The sequence below is a fragment of the Branchiostoma floridae genome, chromosome 1 (assembly GCF_000003815.2).
Source record: "Branchiostoma floridae strain S238N-H82 chromosome 1, Bfl_VNyyK, whole genome shotgun sequence".
NCBI classification, from domain to species: domain Eukaryota; kingdom Metazoa; phylum Chordata; class Leptocardii; order Amphioxiformes; family Branchiostomatidae; genus Branchiostoma; species Branchiostoma floridae.
In genome coordinates this window covers 31142417-31160217 of record NC_049979.1, presented here as the reverse complement: position 1 = coordinate 31160217, position 17801 = coordinate 31142417, and the positions used below count along the sequence as shown (strand labels likewise).

The 17801-nt window shown below is 39.0% G+C and overlaps 2 protein-coding genes across 5 annotated transcripts; one reads left to right on the top strand and one right to left on the bottom strand.

Moving 5' to 3' along the window:
• The first annotated feature begins 1288 nt into the window (after positions 1-1288).
• Positions 1289-7967, top strand: LOC118430637. The gene is made up of 6 exons (XM_035841622.1): positions 1289-1800; positions 3754-3811; positions 5199-5324; positions 5578-5842; positions 6137-6364; positions 6853-7967. Exons 2-6 carry the CDS (start codon positions 3793-3795, stop codon positions 7253-7255), a joined length of 1041 nt encoding a protein of 346 aa, XP_035697515.1. The 5' UTR covers positions 1289-1800; positions 3754-3792; the 3' UTR covers positions 7256-7967.
• Positions 7350-11718, bottom strand: LOC118430710 (ATP-dependent DNA helicase RecQ-like). 4 transcript variants are annotated; one of them, XM_035841719.1, is made up of 7 exons: positions 10718-11718; positions 10108-10210; positions 9823-9936; positions 9166-9392; positions 8536-8793; positions 8059-8130; positions 7350-7871 (listed from the first exon to the last, which is right to left on the bottom strand). In XM_035841719.1, exons 4-7 carry the CDS (start codon positions 9265-9267, stop codon positions 7380-7382), a joined length of 924 nt encoding a protein of 307 aa, XP_035697612.1. In that variant the 5' UTR covers positions 9268-9392; positions 9823-9936; positions 10108-10210; positions 10718-11718; the 3' UTR covers positions 7350-7379. The 4 variants fall into 4 exon arrangements, 3 of the variants coding, with proteins under 3 accessions (XP_035697612.1, XP_035697625.1, XP_035697618.1); XM_035841732.1 differs by having other exon boundaries at positions 9166-9384; XM_035841725.1 differs by lacking the exon at positions 10718-11718 and adding an exon at positions 10451-10698.
• Between the last annotated feature and the right edge of the window lie 6083 nt (positions 11719-17801).

Here is a 17801-nt window from a genome sequence, read left to right as displayed (position 1 = left end):
AGGGCAAGGCAATGACAATAAGAACTAAGTCCGCGGGGGTGTGGACAGGGCACATAGCCAAATGTCCGTGGTGAAGGGCAAGGCAGTGACAATAAGACCACGGACAGGGTATCTACCCAAATGTCCGTGCTGAAGGGCATTAGGCAGTGACAATAAGACCTTAGTCCGCGGGGGTGTCAGACAGGGTATCTACACAAATGTCCGTGGTGAAGGGCAAGGCAATGACAATAAGACCTTAGTCCGCGGGTTGTGGACAGGGCACATAGCCAAATGTCCGTGATGAAGTGCAAGGCAGTGACAATAAGACCTTAGTCCGCGGGGGTGTCGGACAGGGCATCTACCCAAATGTCCGTGGTGAAGGGCAAGGCAATGACAATAAGGCCTAAGTCCGCGGGGGTGTGGACAGGGCACATAGCCAAATGTCCGTGGTGAAGGGCAAGGCAGTGACAATAAGACCTTAGTCCGCGGGTTGTGGACAGGGCACATAGCCAAATGTCCGTGGTGAAGGGCAAGGCAGTGACAAAAAGACCTTAGTCCGCGGGGGTGTCGCACAGGGTATCTACCCAATGTCCGTGGTGAAGGGCAAGGCAGTGACAATAAGACCTTAGTCCGCGGGGGTGTCGGACAGGGTATCTACCCTAATGTCCGTGGTGAAGGGCAAGGCAATGACAATAAGACCTTAGTCCGCGGGGGTGTCGGACAGGGTATCTACCCAAATGTCCGTGGTGAAGGGCAAGGCAATGACAATAAGACATTAGTCCGCGGGGGTGTCGGACAGGGTGTCTACCCGAATGTCCGTGGTGAAGGGCAAGGCAATGACAATAAGACCTTAGTCCGCGGGGTGTGGACAGGGCACATAGCCAAATGTCCGTGGTGAAGGGCAAGGCAATGATAATAAGACCTTAGTCCGCAGGGTTGTCGGACAGGGTATCTACCCAAATGTCCGTGGTGAAGGGCAAGGCAATGACAATAAGCCCTTAGTCCGCGGGGGTGTCAGACAGGGTATCCTACCCAAATGTCCGTGGTGAAGGGCAAGGCAGTGACAATAAGGCCTTAGTCCGCGGGGGTGTCGGACAGGGTATTTACCCAATGTCCGTGGTGAAGGGCAAGGCAATGACAATAAGACCTTAGTCCACGGGTGTGTCGGACAGGGTATCTACCCAAATGTCCGTGGTGAAGGGCAAGGCAATGACAATAAGACCTTAGTCCGCGGGGGTGTCGGACAGGGTATGTACCCAAATGTCCGTGGTGATGGGCAAGGCAATGACAATAAGACCTTAGTCCGCGGGGGTGTCGGACAGGGTATTTACCCAAATGTCCGTGGTGAAGGGCATGGCAATGACAATAAGACCTTAGTCCGCGGGAATGTTTGACGTCCAATCATAATGTCCACGGAAGGATTTCTTATAGACTTAAGATCTGTTAGACCATGAATCACGTTGGTTTGAATGTGGTGTTAAAATTTGCTACGTACGAACAGATTTACAGTCCATCTTTTTATCGCCAAAGATGGTAACAACTGGTATTTCCAGTACTTCGGACATTGTTTTGAAGTAGGTTGTGAAGACAGCGCAGTTTCTCACTTAGATTAGTAATAAGTAACAGACAATCTAAAATTTGTTTGCGACTTCATTATAGACTGTAAAGAAGTCAATAGAAACTTCCTTTTATCAAATATCATTACTTTCTAATTTTTTTTTATTAACAACATTTATGTAGATACCATTATCATTGATCATTGTTTTCTATTCCATGGACAAAATATTCATTTTGAGCAAGGGCCGGAAGTTCCAGCGATCAGTAAGTGACATATGTACATTAAATTTCACAAAAATCCGGCTAATGTTTAATGAACACAGAAATACCACCTGACATTGAACACGGATGTAGCATACTTTATCTTTTTTTAGCTATTATAGCTATTGCTTTGCTACATGAATAAACAATGCTCCTGCGGGGCGACAGACTTCTTGTCTGTCGTAGTGACCTAACCACCAGCACAACACCTTTTTGACGCAGTAGCTTTGCTAAATTGTCTTTAAAATCGATATCCCAATATCTGAGTTTGTATGTGTAATAAAGATTATTGCATTAATAAATCAAAACAGAGCCTGTTTTTTTATTATTTGTTAACTGCTCAACAGACAAATCTGTGATTACTATGTTTATTTGAAGTCTTTATTCTATCACATCACATCAACAGTTATAACTCTAACATAAGATCGAAGATCTATCTGTCGAATGGTCTCTTTTATTACATTGAATAAAGGTCTGTGCGACAACGAAATGCATTTTTTTGTCCTTTCTTTCACGATACCGTCCGCATACCATTTCTTCAGAAACCAGCAAAGGAGCGAATTCGCTCCGAATAAAATGTAATTAGCCTTGAATGTCTCTGTTGTTAAAAAGATTAGGTGCGATAGCATAGCAATGATGATTGGGGGACAAAAAGATGATTGACGACGTATATATATGGCGTCTATCTATATACCGACATGTTAATATCTGTACCAACAACCTCACATATGTTATAAAATTTGTATTAACAATTTAAGGTACATGCATTCCGCGAACACAATGATATAAACCACACAAGAAGCCGCCACATTTTAGATGAAATCCCCCTCTTTAATCTGATAGCAGAAAGGAATAACTTTGTTTTGACATTTTTTTAGTATAAAGGTAGACTTAATGGGGCATTCCACTCCAGAAGCGAGTGTTATATTCTGATAGATGATGTTTTAGGGGATACAAATGCACTCGACTTTTCGCAAAGTTATCTCATTTGTCTTTTCGACAATATTTTTTTTCTAAATCCAAGCACCCCCATACGGACCCGCTTCTTATGTACTGTGCCTTTTGTGATTTTACGACGTCCTTCACACTTTCTCACTAACGGTAGTCGGGATGAGCTTGACAAAGCAATCAAGTAACTATCACACATTTAGGGAAATACAAGAAAATTGAAGACTATTTCATCTCGGGATGGGAAAATTTTGCAACATAAGTTTAATGAGTTAAAACTCGGTCAACATTTAATGGCGGCTACTAAACCACTTATATGGTCGGCGTTTTGCACATTTTATCTGCTACGGGTAGAGTCGCATAGCTAACAAAAGTGGTAGAGTGGTTATCGGACATATAGGAAGGTACACAAAAAGTTTGAAGCTAACTAACTCTTTGAATAAAGAGATTTAGTCATTTTTATTGACCATCCTGCTCTAAAAAGGCTACTATTATACATGGACAATATACTACAGAATGAACCACAAAGTCCTGATGACGTTTGTGCAAATACAGTCTACTAAAAAAATGATCATAAAACACCATAGTATCGAAATTTATACTTATGCTATCCATTACCTGTTCCCATGGTCAAAGTCAAGTCCTCCGATCCCCCACTAGCGCACAATGCATAGGAAGGGACAGGGGAATTCAGGAACTCGTTTGCTACAATTGTACCCCTACATTCAAGCTTCAACTTGAGATAAACAACACCAAACAAACTTAATTGAAACATAATCATTTATTCCCCGAAGAATTATATTACTCGCTTCTGGAGTGCAGTGCCCCTTTAATGCTTTTCACTCGGACAGGCTGATGTGATTTCTCCAAACTGCACCCAATACCAAACTTTTAAAAAATGGAATAAAATGGTTGTACATCTGTTTTTCACTAGCACCAGCCGTTCCGTGCCTACAACTCACAAATCTGACATTCTAAACCGAGCCTTTCCTCTTGTTTTATCTCCAGGCATTCAATAACAAGTAATGCGAAATCGCACATCAGAACATGAACATTGTAGTTCTCGGTAAGAAAGATGGTATTAGAACTCTCAATTTTGAACAAAACCCTTGTCGGGTACCTCATTGTACCATTGAAAACGGCCTGGATTGCTGTTGCTTCTTTACCGACAGAATTATATGCACGTTTAATAGGATACTGTATACATTCTGGATATGCTTTCACACGTATCACTGCAAATATGTGAGGTGTTTGAAAAAAACGTCTTCAAGAGTCTACAAGGCGTCGAAACATAGTGTCTAATAACTAAAGTCACCCCTACTCACAGAGTTCCACTAAGTTGCCTCTTATCTATTTTGATCGTAAAGACGGCTTCCAATGTAAGCGTTACCTCTTATCTGTGCCGACCTGTACTCACTAACAACAATGGAACTTTTATCTCATCTCCAGGGTCGCTCAAAATGGTATAATTATCTCTTATCTGTACTGACCTTCAGGGTCACTCACAATGGTATTGTTATCTCCAGGGCCATTTACAATGGCAAAGTTTTTTTTCCATCTCTTTTTGTCCTTGTAAAACCATTTTATACCCTGTGAAATGCACTCATAACGGACTATAATCCATTTACGATTAAGCACTACAAATAAGTAGCAAAAATTGCTCTGTATGAATCATCCCAGATTTTATGATTAATTGTATCTGTGACAGCCTGTCATTATCCTGTCAGCATGAGGTGTCTGTGATTTCTCAACAAGTCAACACCTGGCACGGCCTTGAGACAATGATAGATTGTATTCTTTATATGTGGTCTTTTTTGTAGTTCTATTAGATACTTTCTATACTTTTGTCACTTTTATCAAACAACAAAAATAAGTGCAGAGGAAGAAAAAAAATCCTGAACAAAACTTAGAGCACGACTTGCCCCATTTGCTGATTAGGAACATTGGAATGATAATTGTCCCCAATTAAAATTGTGTGATCAAATCTACGTTCAAGATTACGTCTGAACAAAAGTTTACAGAGACTGTGTAAAGTTACCCTGTCAGAACAGAGGGTCTGTGATGTCTCAATAAACCAAGCCCCTGTTTTTGTCTGCGAGAAATTTGATCTAAAGATCACACTTTCTTTGGATCTGCAATCCTTGACATTCCACAAACAGCAGCCTAACTGGGGATACGTAACTAAAGAACGTATGGTGATCACGTGATACACACACGCAGGGAGAAAGTGAGGGAGAGAGAGAGAGAGAGAGACAAGGGGGAGAGAAAGAGAGAGAATAACAACGATGTTAATTACCGAACATTATTACTTCATGTGGGTAGGCAGTTACGGGCTGGTAGTTCTGTACCCTCTGTATAGCATTGCATTCATTTTTGTTGACCAAATTTTGTGGAAAAAAATACATGCAAGTTGTCATTTGTTGATGCAATGTACATTTCACTGTGTTTCTTAGGAGATTTCCACTTCCTGTGGGAGGTTGTAAAATGCATCCTACTTGCATTTTGTTCGTCATCTCTCAGCACGGGGTCCCTCTCCTTCCTTAAAGACCTTGTGGACAGGAAACCTTTGGATGGAAGAGGTGTCTTCTTATCTTTGCACTAGTTTCCTTGGCTTGGTATTTGTAGTAAGTTGTTGAGAATTGATAACTTAAGAGGAGTAAAATGTTAACTTGAAAGTTCATCTGTTCATTCCTTGACAAAGACTGGAGCTGTTCAGTTGAAAATTTGTGTCGGATATTACAATTAAAGTAGTTCAATAGGAGTAAAATGTGTTTTAAATGTTAATGTCGGCTTCAATTACATTGTCTGATTTTTTTTAATGCTGCTTTACAGGAACCAACTTCAATGTGCTGGATGAATTCCTCCACCATGTCCACAGTGCCAGTTTGACGGCAGCATTGCTGACACACTTGCAGATGGCATCCACAGCAGATGACTACAGGGCTGAGGATAGCATCGAAGACATCGCCAAGTCTTTCCTACGAGCATTTGTTTGGAAAAAGAAACAGGAGAGCACAGCTGACGACTCCATCTACTCCCTGTCCACATCTCTGCTGTATCACCTGATGCTGTACGTTGACCTCCGCCAGTCCATAAGGTAAGATACAAGCGTCTTAACATATAGCTGTGCTTATTATGAATATTGTCACAATATAAACACCTATGATGTTTGCCATGTCAATAGAAGATTCATAGTATACATTGTCAGAATTCCTTTTTATTTGAAGGAAGTTTACATATTACAAGAAACAAACATGTCACTTTCTTTTCAAACAATTCACATAGATGGCTCTCATGCTCAACTGCTGAAGACATTGTGTCATTATACAAACAGTCTGTAAATTAAAAAGCATGTCTATGCTGACCATTGTAATGTCTCTTAAATCTACAGGTATAAGAACGGGGCTGCCATCATTGCCCACTGGCGATACTGGCTGCCAACATTGCTGGGAACAGGTCGGAGTCAGTACAGCTCAGAGGCTGCCAACCTTTTGGCAAACCTGGCATCAGACTGGTCTGAGGAGATGGCTGCACTTGCCACCAACAACCGAACTGTGAACCTCCATGGGAGGGAGGGCCATGGAAAACCCATAGATATGCTGGTGGAGCATTACAACAAGTATATATTAAGTGATTTAACAACTATAATGGAATATTCCTAATTCATTCATTCAAGAACAATCTTTGTCCAACACTCAAAAGTAGTTTTGCATCTCCAATAAAGAGCTACTGAAATAATGCTTACTATTATCTATTCTGAAAAACCAAATCAAACCTGGCAAGAATTTATAGTTTCATCCCTGAGAACTTCATATGAAACACATATGACTCAGATATATTGCTACAGAATTAGTGCTGAATATAATCTATTTAGAAAACAATCTCAAAACAAGCCTGGTAAAAATTGATAGTGTCATCACTGAGAAATAAATATAGAACACATGAGAATATAATAATTGCTTAACATAAGTAAATAGAAAAAAATCTCAGAACAAGCCTGGCAACAATTGATAGTTTCATTCCTGAGAACTATATATCACATATGCTCAGATATAGACCTATAGAGTGAGTGCTTAATATGATTTATTCCGATTTCCTATGCTACAGGATTCTCAAGACAGTCCTGAAGAGATCAGGTGGCCATCTGTCATGCAAACATGCAAAAGAAGTGTCTCTAGCCATTCCGCTGTTGGATGAGGCACGGAGATTTTGCAGGGAGCTGTTTGGAACCAAGCAGACCGTGGGGCATACATCGCCATCTGCTGAGAAGGACATCAGAATCATGATGGATCGGCTAGTACAAGGTAACGTGTTTGGTGTGGTCCCAGGAAGGCGCCTTTTCTTGGGATCAAAGTTCGAAGACCCAGTGACAAAGGGTTTCCAGAAGATTACCGAAGGAAAGTGGTTGGAGCAGTTCCTACAGAAAAGAAACATTTTGGAATGTGACGCAGACACGCAGGCCAATACTGATGATGATGTCCCGGACACAGATGTTTTGATCGATGAATAACTGAATGTTTTGACCATTTTGACTATGATTACCTGTTCACATTTGTAATATCCCTCAGAACTGGCCTCCTGTTTTTCTTATTCGGTTTCTCAGGGATGAGTCTGTCAATTGTTGCTATGATTGTTTAGAGATAATGTTCTGACATTCCTGTAATGCATTTGACCATTTTAAGGTCCTCAGATGTATGAATAGTGTGACAGTCGGTCTTAATTCTTTCTACTGTATCATCAGACATGATCCCGCATGGTCCAATCAACAAGAGTTCTGGACGTTGTTCACACCATTCATCACGAAGCATTAGCAGCTCTGCTTCTAGTCTGTCTTCATTGTCTGTGTCCTGTCTCCGCTTGGGTCGGGGTCGCCTTCTCTTTGTGTTGTTTTCTGTGCCCTCACTCGTATCTGCTGTAAATATGCAGTCCTGATCTTCAGTGTTGTGCACAGAGCAGCACCTTTCATGCAGATCTGGCGCCTCCTGTCCCAAGTGGTTCAAAATTGCCTTCCTTGGGCAGTCAGCCTTGTAGATGTCTTTCATTGGACCATGTGTGGTGTTGTCTGCCTTGTTGAAGAATAGGACTGCATGGGCGGGGTCCCCTCTTCTTCCTGCCCTACCTATTTGCTGAAGGTCAAATGATTGTGTCAATAAGACAGATGTTCACTATGATTAGATACATAATTGCCCTATGCAATTAGCCAATACATTTGACCTAACATTTTTAATGTTTGATGCAGTTTATATTTGTCACTTTCATGAAGTGAACATTAAAAATTGTTTGAATAAATTCTATGTATTAGAAACAATTTACCTGGTACAGCTGGCCAATTGTGGATGGCATTCCGTATGCGACCACACCTTTCACATCAGGGAAATCGATGCCCTATAAGAGAAATATTTGTGCAATTAGAGAAGCCTTAATTTGTTACCTCACAAAAAACAATTTGGAGCATGCAGGCAAGTTTCATCCAAACATTTGAATGCAACAGTAACATTTTCATTACTTCTGCTTAGTATCCCACATGATTAAGTCCAATGCAACATATATGTATGTTTTTTTTTCAAAACATTACAGACTGCTGTTTCCCATTCTTTGTTTCTTTATTGGCACATTTTTATATTGCATTTGCATATACTTTTTCTCCAGACTTACACATAAAAACAATTGACATATATTTTTCCAATACTGAATTACATGTACTTTTGAACTTTACTTTGATACACTGAGGTCTTCGCCACCAGTTACCAACTAATGAACACAGGTGTAAAACTAAAAGTGTGACTGTACAATGCCAAATGCAACTGTGGCCACTATGATCCGTATTCTCCCATCCCTGAAGCCCTGCAGAATGTCATCCTTTGCCTTTCGTGACATGTCCGCATGGAACGTCCTTACGGTTCCTCGGGTGGTGGACTTGCATGCTGCGGTTAAGAGTTCCCATATATCTATACACTTTTGTTTCTTACCAGCATAGACAATGTGTTTTTCTATGCTGGCTGCATCCTCAGCTTTCTCGATCATGTGGATCAGAGGGCCAAGGTCCTCCTGTAAACAACAAACACTTAAAGTAAGTTTTCAAACACACCAAATGTTGTACTGGAAAAGAATGCACAAGCAAATAACAAACCAGGTGAATACATTACACATTGTGATTAGTTGATTTTCACTATCTGAAATGTATATATGCTCATTATTCTACTGTACAGATGTTTTGAAGAATGCATAATGTATACATTATACATTAAGATATGTTGTACAAATGTATTTGGGTAGGATAATGATGACAGGTTTTTGAATTTGAGAAATCAAATTAACAGTTGTGATTATAGAAGGTAACTTGCGACTTGGTTATGTGGGTTAAGAAATGTATATTGAAACCATATTCCATTTTGTATGATAATTTGTGGATGATTCTACCTTTATGCTGTAGATTTTCTTCGGGACCAGAAAGATGTTCTTTCTGTCTAGGCTCCCCTTGATGATGGTCGGAACTTTAGTTGGGTTCCTGGGGTCACTCATGTGGAGTGATTTCAGGACTGCCTTTTGAAGCGGTGGCTGTAGCTGTCAAAGCCATGAATGGTGTTCCTGGCAATCCAGCCCACAGAGATCCAATGTTCTGGAAGGCTGTCCTGAAGTCTGTTCCCCTGTGAAAGGACATTGTTACTTTGTGTATGTGACAAGATTATACTAATGGTTCAGTAGTTGTGTTACTTTGACTAAAAGTGTATTTGACCAGAACAAGTTTCATAAGCTTGTATACATGTATTGTAATTACTGAAGCCTTGTAAATTGTGGGAGAGAGAATGTGTTGCAGTATGTAATGAACCTTGATGGCCTTTTGGATAATATTGATGTGATGAGTGATTCTGAGTAACTATTGAACCCTTTGTTTTTCCATGGAGACTACATAAAGATGTGTAAATGCAAAGATAAAATTTCATGTCCTTCTAACTTTCCCTGCACACTGTGTTATGCCAAGACACAACTTCAATGACAATACTATTTTACTAGTTTGTTGTCTTATTAACTGTAGATTATGATCATGATTATTGTGGATAGTTAATATGAACTCACCACTCTGGAATAGTGTGTGCCTAACGTCAACAGCCACCAGCGCTATGGGAAGTGGAGGATTCTGCATCAGGGTTTTCCCCACTGGTGAGGTAAGCTCCTCAGGTGCCATGAAAACTGAAAGAGCAAGAAAGAAACTTGTTAGCAATAGCAGCTATTGAGATCCCAATCATATCAAAAAGTAATTCTGTATTACATAAAAATCCACTAAAAAAATCACTTTAATTCTATCCCAGGTGAGTATCCCTCATTTGGAATGTACTTTGTCTATTATTATTTTTTACTTACCCAGACGAACATCTTTGTCAGGGTTTTCCATGTACCGCTTGATCTCTTCCATGCTTTTCAAATGGATAGCTTTGTAACCAGTAGCTGTCTGGAAACGGTGGATCTGTAACATAATATGCCAAGGTTTAGTAACAGTTACATGTGGTTCTTGCTGGTGAAGAATGCAACAAAACCAATAGCATTACGATAAACTGGACAAACATGAATATGGTTACACCACAGTTAGTAACAGTTGCGTATGGTTCTTGCTGGTGAAGAATGCAACAAAACCAATAGCATTACGATAAAGCACCAACGTTCTGAGCATTGACGGAAAAAGCTAAGATCTTGACAAACATTATACCTGAATTTATCTGCAGTTTATTTGGCATTAGCGAATTGGCTTCTATTGACCAACACCTACAAACAAGCACAGACTGGTGCGTAATACATGAGATAACTTTCAAAAACAAATCGCCAAATCTGGATGCCGCCCCCCTCAGCGATCGGCGCATGTGTATATTGTAGTACGCATGTCAAAGATCGCTCGATGCTATAAACACAAAAAAAATTCATTGTATTAATCACAGGTTCTATAAACAGAAGGACAAATGAGCAAACTTTGCCTTACCTGGTCACTAACGAGCGCTCGTAGCGGTGATACAACCACAACAACTTTTGGTTCAGTCAAGCACAGCGGCACGCACTGAAAGCATAGAGACTTCGTAGCCATTCCCACGAAGACGTCCTTGGCTTCTAAAACTGCCAACACGGCCGTCAGCTGGTCTTTGCTGACTTCAAAGCCCCAGAAATCGTTAAAAACTCGCTTTACTCTTTCCTCCATGTTAGTAGTCGTCCGTTAGACATTCAAACTGAGCTGACCTGAAGTTGACAAGTAACGGAAAATCGCCGGGCCATGTCGCAACCAGGAAGTCGGGATTTTGGCTTCCATGGTCGGGAGGGCGTAATTCACATCTACACGCCAAGTGAGGTTGCCAGTAGTGGTAAGTGGAGTTTGATAGGATAGCGATTAGCTGCTAATTAGCTTTGAGCCTCCGTTCCCCAGCAGAGGTTGGTGGGAAGGCCGGTCAAAAAAAATATGATAGGAATAGGTCACGATTTTTCCCACCAACCTCTGCTTGGAGAGTACTTTGCAGCAGTTTCATGCATTGCTTCCTTGATGTTTTCAGTGAGGGTATCGATGTCTTCATGAAGTACTGGTTAAGTGCTGCAAACCTGCCGCCAAGTTGGGCTTTGAAGTCTGCAGCTATGAATGGGTCTTGTAGCTTTCTCAGGTCGTAACGGATCCGAGGTTCTTCTGTTTCTTCTGACTTCTTAACTTAAGCTTGAAATTCAGTAGAACCATGTCATGGTCGCTACCGATGTCCTCTCCTGAAAATGTCCTTGTTTTAGCCATGTTGATGCTTAATTTGAAACGACGTGGTGCAAGGAAAAAGTCAATCTGATTGTGTACCTCTCAATTGGGTGAGTGCCACGTAGCACATCTTGACAGTTTGTGGCGGTGGTGTGTATTGGCCAAGGTAATTTTCTGGCTGTGTGCAAACTCTAGGAGTCTGTAGGGTTTTCGGAAAAACCTGTCCAGTCCGGAATACGGAAAACCCTGTCCAGTCTGAAAAGAGGATCTGCATGGGGGTATACGTTGTAAGCTACTAATTACTAGTATATAACAGCATTTTTTTATCTTTAATATGGCTAAGCACAGAAATAACATCAACTTGAAGTGTGACACAATGTCATACAAAAATTATAACTTAACAAAAATCATTGCTACTTCTGTGCATCATATAAAAAACTTCTACTCTTTAAGTCTTTGAGACTGAACATGCTATCAATAGCCTTACGGCATATTTTTTGCAAATAAAACACTTTATTTTGAAAATGATACATAGTTCTATATAGCTCACAACTTGCCTCTAAAGCCTCTAGGGTTTGAAAAATGCCATCTCGGCTTTATTGTAGGGCATTGTAAAAAATATGTAATGTTATAACATTGTGTACTAAAGTCGTGTTGATATTGGAATCTTTCGCAGTCATTCTATTAAACCGGGATTTAAACAGACCAGCTCTCAAAATGAGTGCTGCACACTTATCATTTAAAGAAAACCTTTCAAAGCCTGTCTTTGTAATGTATTGCCACTAAATCACAACCCGAAATTGACGGACACTCATTATCCATTGCTTGACGGACAATGGGTGTAATTCTCTCCTCCTAATGCTCTACCAAATAGGTGTTAATTTGACAGAACTGACTTTGTGTGCATGCATATTGCACCTTTGGGTCACTCATTATGCTCCCGCGGGCGATTCTATAGTTATGTGTATCAATTTAGTGTAAGTGCTGTCTGAAGTAATAGTTTTAAGTATTGCCAGGAACCCCTATGCAGACCCTCTTTTAAGACTGGACAGGGTTTTCCTCCCCATTTCCCTGTCTGGACTGGACAGGGTTTTTCCGAAAACCCGAGTCTGTATCCTCTGTCGTTCGTCTCGCCGAGACTGCAACGACCCACAGTGCCTGCCCATTGACTGTAAGCATCAGGACCTACTTTGGCATTCCAGTCTCCTTGGACGATAAAGAAGTCTTTCTTGTTGGAGTTGTTGATGGTGTTTCTCAGGTCTTAATAGAAGGCTTCAATAGCCTCATCATTGTAGTCAGATGTTGTTGCATGCACTTGGATGATAGTGATGTTGAGTGGCTTTGCTGCCATACGGATTGCGATGATTCTGCTGTTAACCCTATCCAGACTGGGCTTTTTGGGTTTTCCCTGGGCTGGGGGGTGGGGGCTCGTCTCTAAATCACATGAACTAAATTTTTAGCGAGGTCAACACCCATGAAATCGGTTCTTTCAGATGCAGAGTAACTAACTAATAAATTGAAGGCACGCGAGGGGTTGGGAGTAATATTTTACACCTATTGTCCGTCGATTACTGGCTGTTAGATCTTTTTACCCAAAATTTGCATACTGTAAATGCAGAATTGTTCGCGGTGGATTTATACTCGCGGTTTTTGCGGTGACCACTTCACCGCAAACTTAAATCCACCGCGAATTTTTTTCTATTGTGGTATTAGGCTGCAGTCTATAGTGTAACCGCGAAATTAAATCCACCCCGAAAAGTCCCTTTTCCCGCTACCGCGAAATCAAATCCCCGCGAACTTCAATGCATTTACAGTATTTGTTTAAAAAATTATTCCACTCCCAATAAAGTTGATTTGAAGAAAACCGGACATCGTATCGCAACATCATTTTCTTATGTGAAAAAATGCTCTTTTTTGCCTTAGAAGAGCAAATCGAGGTTTTTTACCCAAAAGTTGCATATTAAATGTCAAAAAATTATTCCGCACCCAATAAAGTTGGTTTGAAGAAAACCGGAATCGTGTCGCAACATTATTTTTTTTATGCGAAAAAAAATGTTCTTTTTGCCTTAGAAGATCAAATTGAGGTTTTTTTTACCCCAAAGTTGCATGTTTGATGTCACAAAATTATTCTGCACCTAACTTTAATTTCTTGGTTCACGGATTTTTTCATAAAAAAATGGGGCGAGAGGGCGAAATAAAAGTAAAAATAAAAATTGTTAAATGGTTGCAGTAAAGGTAACGGCAAATCCAAAACATAAAGAAAAAAAGTTTTCAGCTTGAAAAAAGTACAAAAACACTATTATAGTACGGTAACAGCACCTGTACCCACACTTAAAGGAGCTTATAATATAAAGGCCAGTTTGCTACACCAGAAAGTTGGTGAATGGTTTCATTAATGGTGAAAATTTGCTGCTTGGTAATTTTTATTTTTATTTTTTTTTTCCAAAAAATAGGAGCGAGCGAATCCGTGAACAAAGAAATTAAATTAGTGTGGCCTTATTTTAAATAAAAAAACGATGCCGCGACACAATGTCCTTTATTGGTTGCGGAATATTTTTTTGACATGAAATATGCATTTTTTGGGTCAAAAAATCTCAATTTGCTCTTCTGAGGCAAAAAGAGCATTTTTTCGTGTAAAAAAATGATGCCACGACACGATGTCCGATTTTCTTAAACCCAACTTTATTGGGTGCGGAATAATTTTTTGACATAGAAAATATAATTTTTGGATCAAAAAACCCCAATTTGCTTTTCTGAGGCAAAAAGAGCATTTTTTAGCATAAAAGAATGATGTTGCGACACGATGTCCGGATGCGGAATAATTTTTTTACATCAAATATGCAAATTTTGGGTAAAAAATCTCAATTAGCTCTTCTGAGGCAAAAAGAGCATTTTTTCGCATAAAAAAATTATGTCGTGACACGATGTTCAATTTTCTTCAAACCAACTTCATTGGGTGCGGAATAATTTTTTGACATCAAATATCCAACCTCAATTTGATCATCTATGCCAAAAAGAGCATTTTTTCCAATAAAAAAAAAACGATGCCGCGACATGATGTCCTATTTTCTTTAAACCAACTTTATTGGGTGCGGAATATTTCTTTCACATGAAATATGCATGTATTGGGTCAAAAAACCTCAATTCGCTCTTCTGAGGCATATTAGAAGAGCATTTTTTTGCAAAAAAAAAATCATGCCGCGACACGATGTCCGATTTTCTTCAAACCAACTTTCTTGGGTGCGGAATAATTTTTTGACATGAAATATGCATTTTTTTGGTCCAAAAACCTCAATTTGCTCTTCGGAGGCAAAAAGAGCATGTTTTTGCAATAAAAGATAAGGTTGCGACACGATGTCCGGTTACCTTCAAACCAACTTTATTGGATGCGGAATAATTTTTTCACTTCAAATATGCAAATTTTGGGTAAAAAATCTTAATTTGCTCTTCTGAGGCAAAAAGAGCATTTATTCGCATGAAAAAAATGATGTTGCGCCACGATGTCTAATTTTCTTGAAACCAACATTATTGGGTCCGGAATAATTTTTTGACATGAAATATGCATTTTTTTTGTCACAAAAACTCAATTTGCTCTTCTGAGGCAAAAAGAGCATTTTTTTAGCATAAAAAATAATGTTGCGAGACGATGTCCGGTTACCTTCAAACCAACTTTCTTGGGTGCGGAATAATTTTTTGAAATTTTGGGTACAAAATCTTAATTTGCTCTTCTGAGGCAAAAAGAGCATTTATTCGCATGAAAAAAATGATGTTGCGCCACGATGTCTAATTTTCTTGAAACCAACATTATTGGGTCCGGAATAATTTTTTGACATGAAATATGCATTTTTTTTTGTCACAAAAACTCAATTTGCTCTTCTGAGGCAAAAAGAGCATTTTTTTAGCATAAGAAATAATGTTGCGAGACGATGTCCGGTTACCTTCAAACCAACTTTATTGGATGCGGAATAATTTTGTGACATCAAATATGCAACTTTTGGGTCAAAAAATCTTAATTTGCTCTTCTGAGCCAAAAAGAGTATTTTTCTCACATAAAAAATTGTGTCGTGACACAATGTCCGATTTTCTTCAAACCAACTTTATTGGATGCGGAATAATTTTGTGACATGAAATATGCATGTTTTGGGTAAAAAATCCCCAAAGGGGCAACTCGGAGGCAAAAAAAAATTTTTTGGCTATAAAAAAATTATGGGGGCGACCCGGTTTTCCGGATTTCTTAAAACCGGCTTTCTTGGGTGCGGAAAAAATTTTTTGCCCTCAGATTTGCAAACTTTGGGGTCATAAAACCTCAATTTGCTTTTCGGAGCCAAATTGAGTTTTTTTTGCACATAAAAAAGTGGGTCGTGACACAATGTCCGAAATTCTTCAAACCAGCTTTATTGGATGCGGAATAATTTTGTGACATGAAATATGCATGTTTTGGGTAAAAAATCCCCAATTTGATCTCTGAGGCAAAAAAAATGCATAAAAAAATTATGTCGCGACACGTTGTCCGATTTTCTTAAAACCAGCTTTCTTGGGTGCGGAATAATTTTTTGACATCAAATATGCAACTTTTGGGTCAAAAAACCTCAATTTGCTCTTCTGAGGCAAAAAGAGCATTTTTTTATCATTAAAAAATAATGTTGCGACACGATGTCCGGTTACCTTCAAACCAATTTTATTGGATGCGGATTAAATTTTTAACATGAAATATGCATGTTTTGGGTAAAAAACCTCAAATTGCTCTTCTGAGGCAAAAATAGCATTTTTTAGCATAAAAAAGTAATGTTGCGAGAGGATGTCCGGTTACCTTCAAACCAACTTTATTGGACGAGGAATAATTTTGTAACATCAAATATGCAAATTTTGGGTCAAAAAATCTTAATTTGCTCTTATGAGCCAAAAAGAGTATTTTTTCACATAAAAAATTATGTCGTGACACAATGTCCGATTTTCTTCAAACCAACTTTATTGGGTGCGGAATACTTTTTTGACATCAAATATGTAACTTTTGGGTCAAAAAACCTCAATTTGCTCTTCTGGGGCAAAAAGACCATTTTTTGCGCATAAAAAATTATGTCGCGACACGATGTCCGATTTTGCTTAAACCAACTTTATTGGGTGCGTAATAATTTTTTGACATCAAATATTCAACTTCTGGGTTATTAAACCTCAATTTGCTCTTCTGAGGCAAAAAGAGCATTTTTTCGCATAAAAAAATTATGTCGCGACACTATGTCCGATTTTCTTTAAACCAACTTTATTGGGTGCGGAATGATTTTTTGACATGAAATAGGCTTGTTTTGGGTCAAAAAACCTTAATTTGCTCTTCTGAGGCAAAAAGAGCATTTTTTAGCATAAAAAATAATGTTGCGACACGATGTCCGGTTACAATCAAACCAACTTTATTGGATGCGGAATATTTTTTTTGACATCAAATATGCAAATTTTGGTTAAAAAAAACCTCGATTTGCTCTTCTGAGGCAAAAAGAGCATTTTTTCGCATAAAAAAGTTATGTCGCGACACGATGTCCGATTTTCTTTAAAGCAACTTTATTGGGTGCGGAATAATTTTGTGACATGAAATATGCATGATTTGGGTCAAAAAACCTCAATTTGCTCTTCTAAGGCAAAAAAAGTATTTTTTCGCATTAAAAAAATTATGTCGCGACACGATGTCCGATTTTCTTGAAACCAACATTATTGGGTGCGGAATAATAAGAGCAAATTGAGGTTTTTTTACCCAAAATTTGCATATTTGATGTCAAAAAATTATACCGCAACCAAGAAAGCTGGTTTGAAAAAAAATCGGACACTGTGTCACGACATAATTTTTTATGTGAAAAAAATAGTCTTTTTGCCTCCGAAGAGCAAATTAAGATTTTTTTACCCAATATTTGCATATTTGTCGTCAAAAAATTATTCCGCATCCAATAAAGTTGGTTTGAAGGTAACCGGACATCGTCTCGCAACATAATTTTTTTATTGAAAAAACATGCTCTATTTGCCTCAGAAGAGCAAATTGAAATTTTTTTACCCAAAACATGCATATTCCCTGTCAAAAAATTATTCCGCACCCGATAAAGTTGGTTTGAAGAAAATCGGACATCGTGTCGCGACATAGTTTTTTAATTCGAAAAAATGCTCTTTTAATATGCCCAGAAGATCGAATTGTGTTTTTTTTTTACCTAAAAAATGCATATTTGATGTCAAAAAATATTCTGCACACAATAAAGTTGATTTAAAGAAAATAGGACATCGTGTCGCGGCATCGTTTTTTATTTGAAAAAAGGCTCTTTTTGCCTCAGAAGAGCAAATTGAGATTTTTTTACCCAAAATT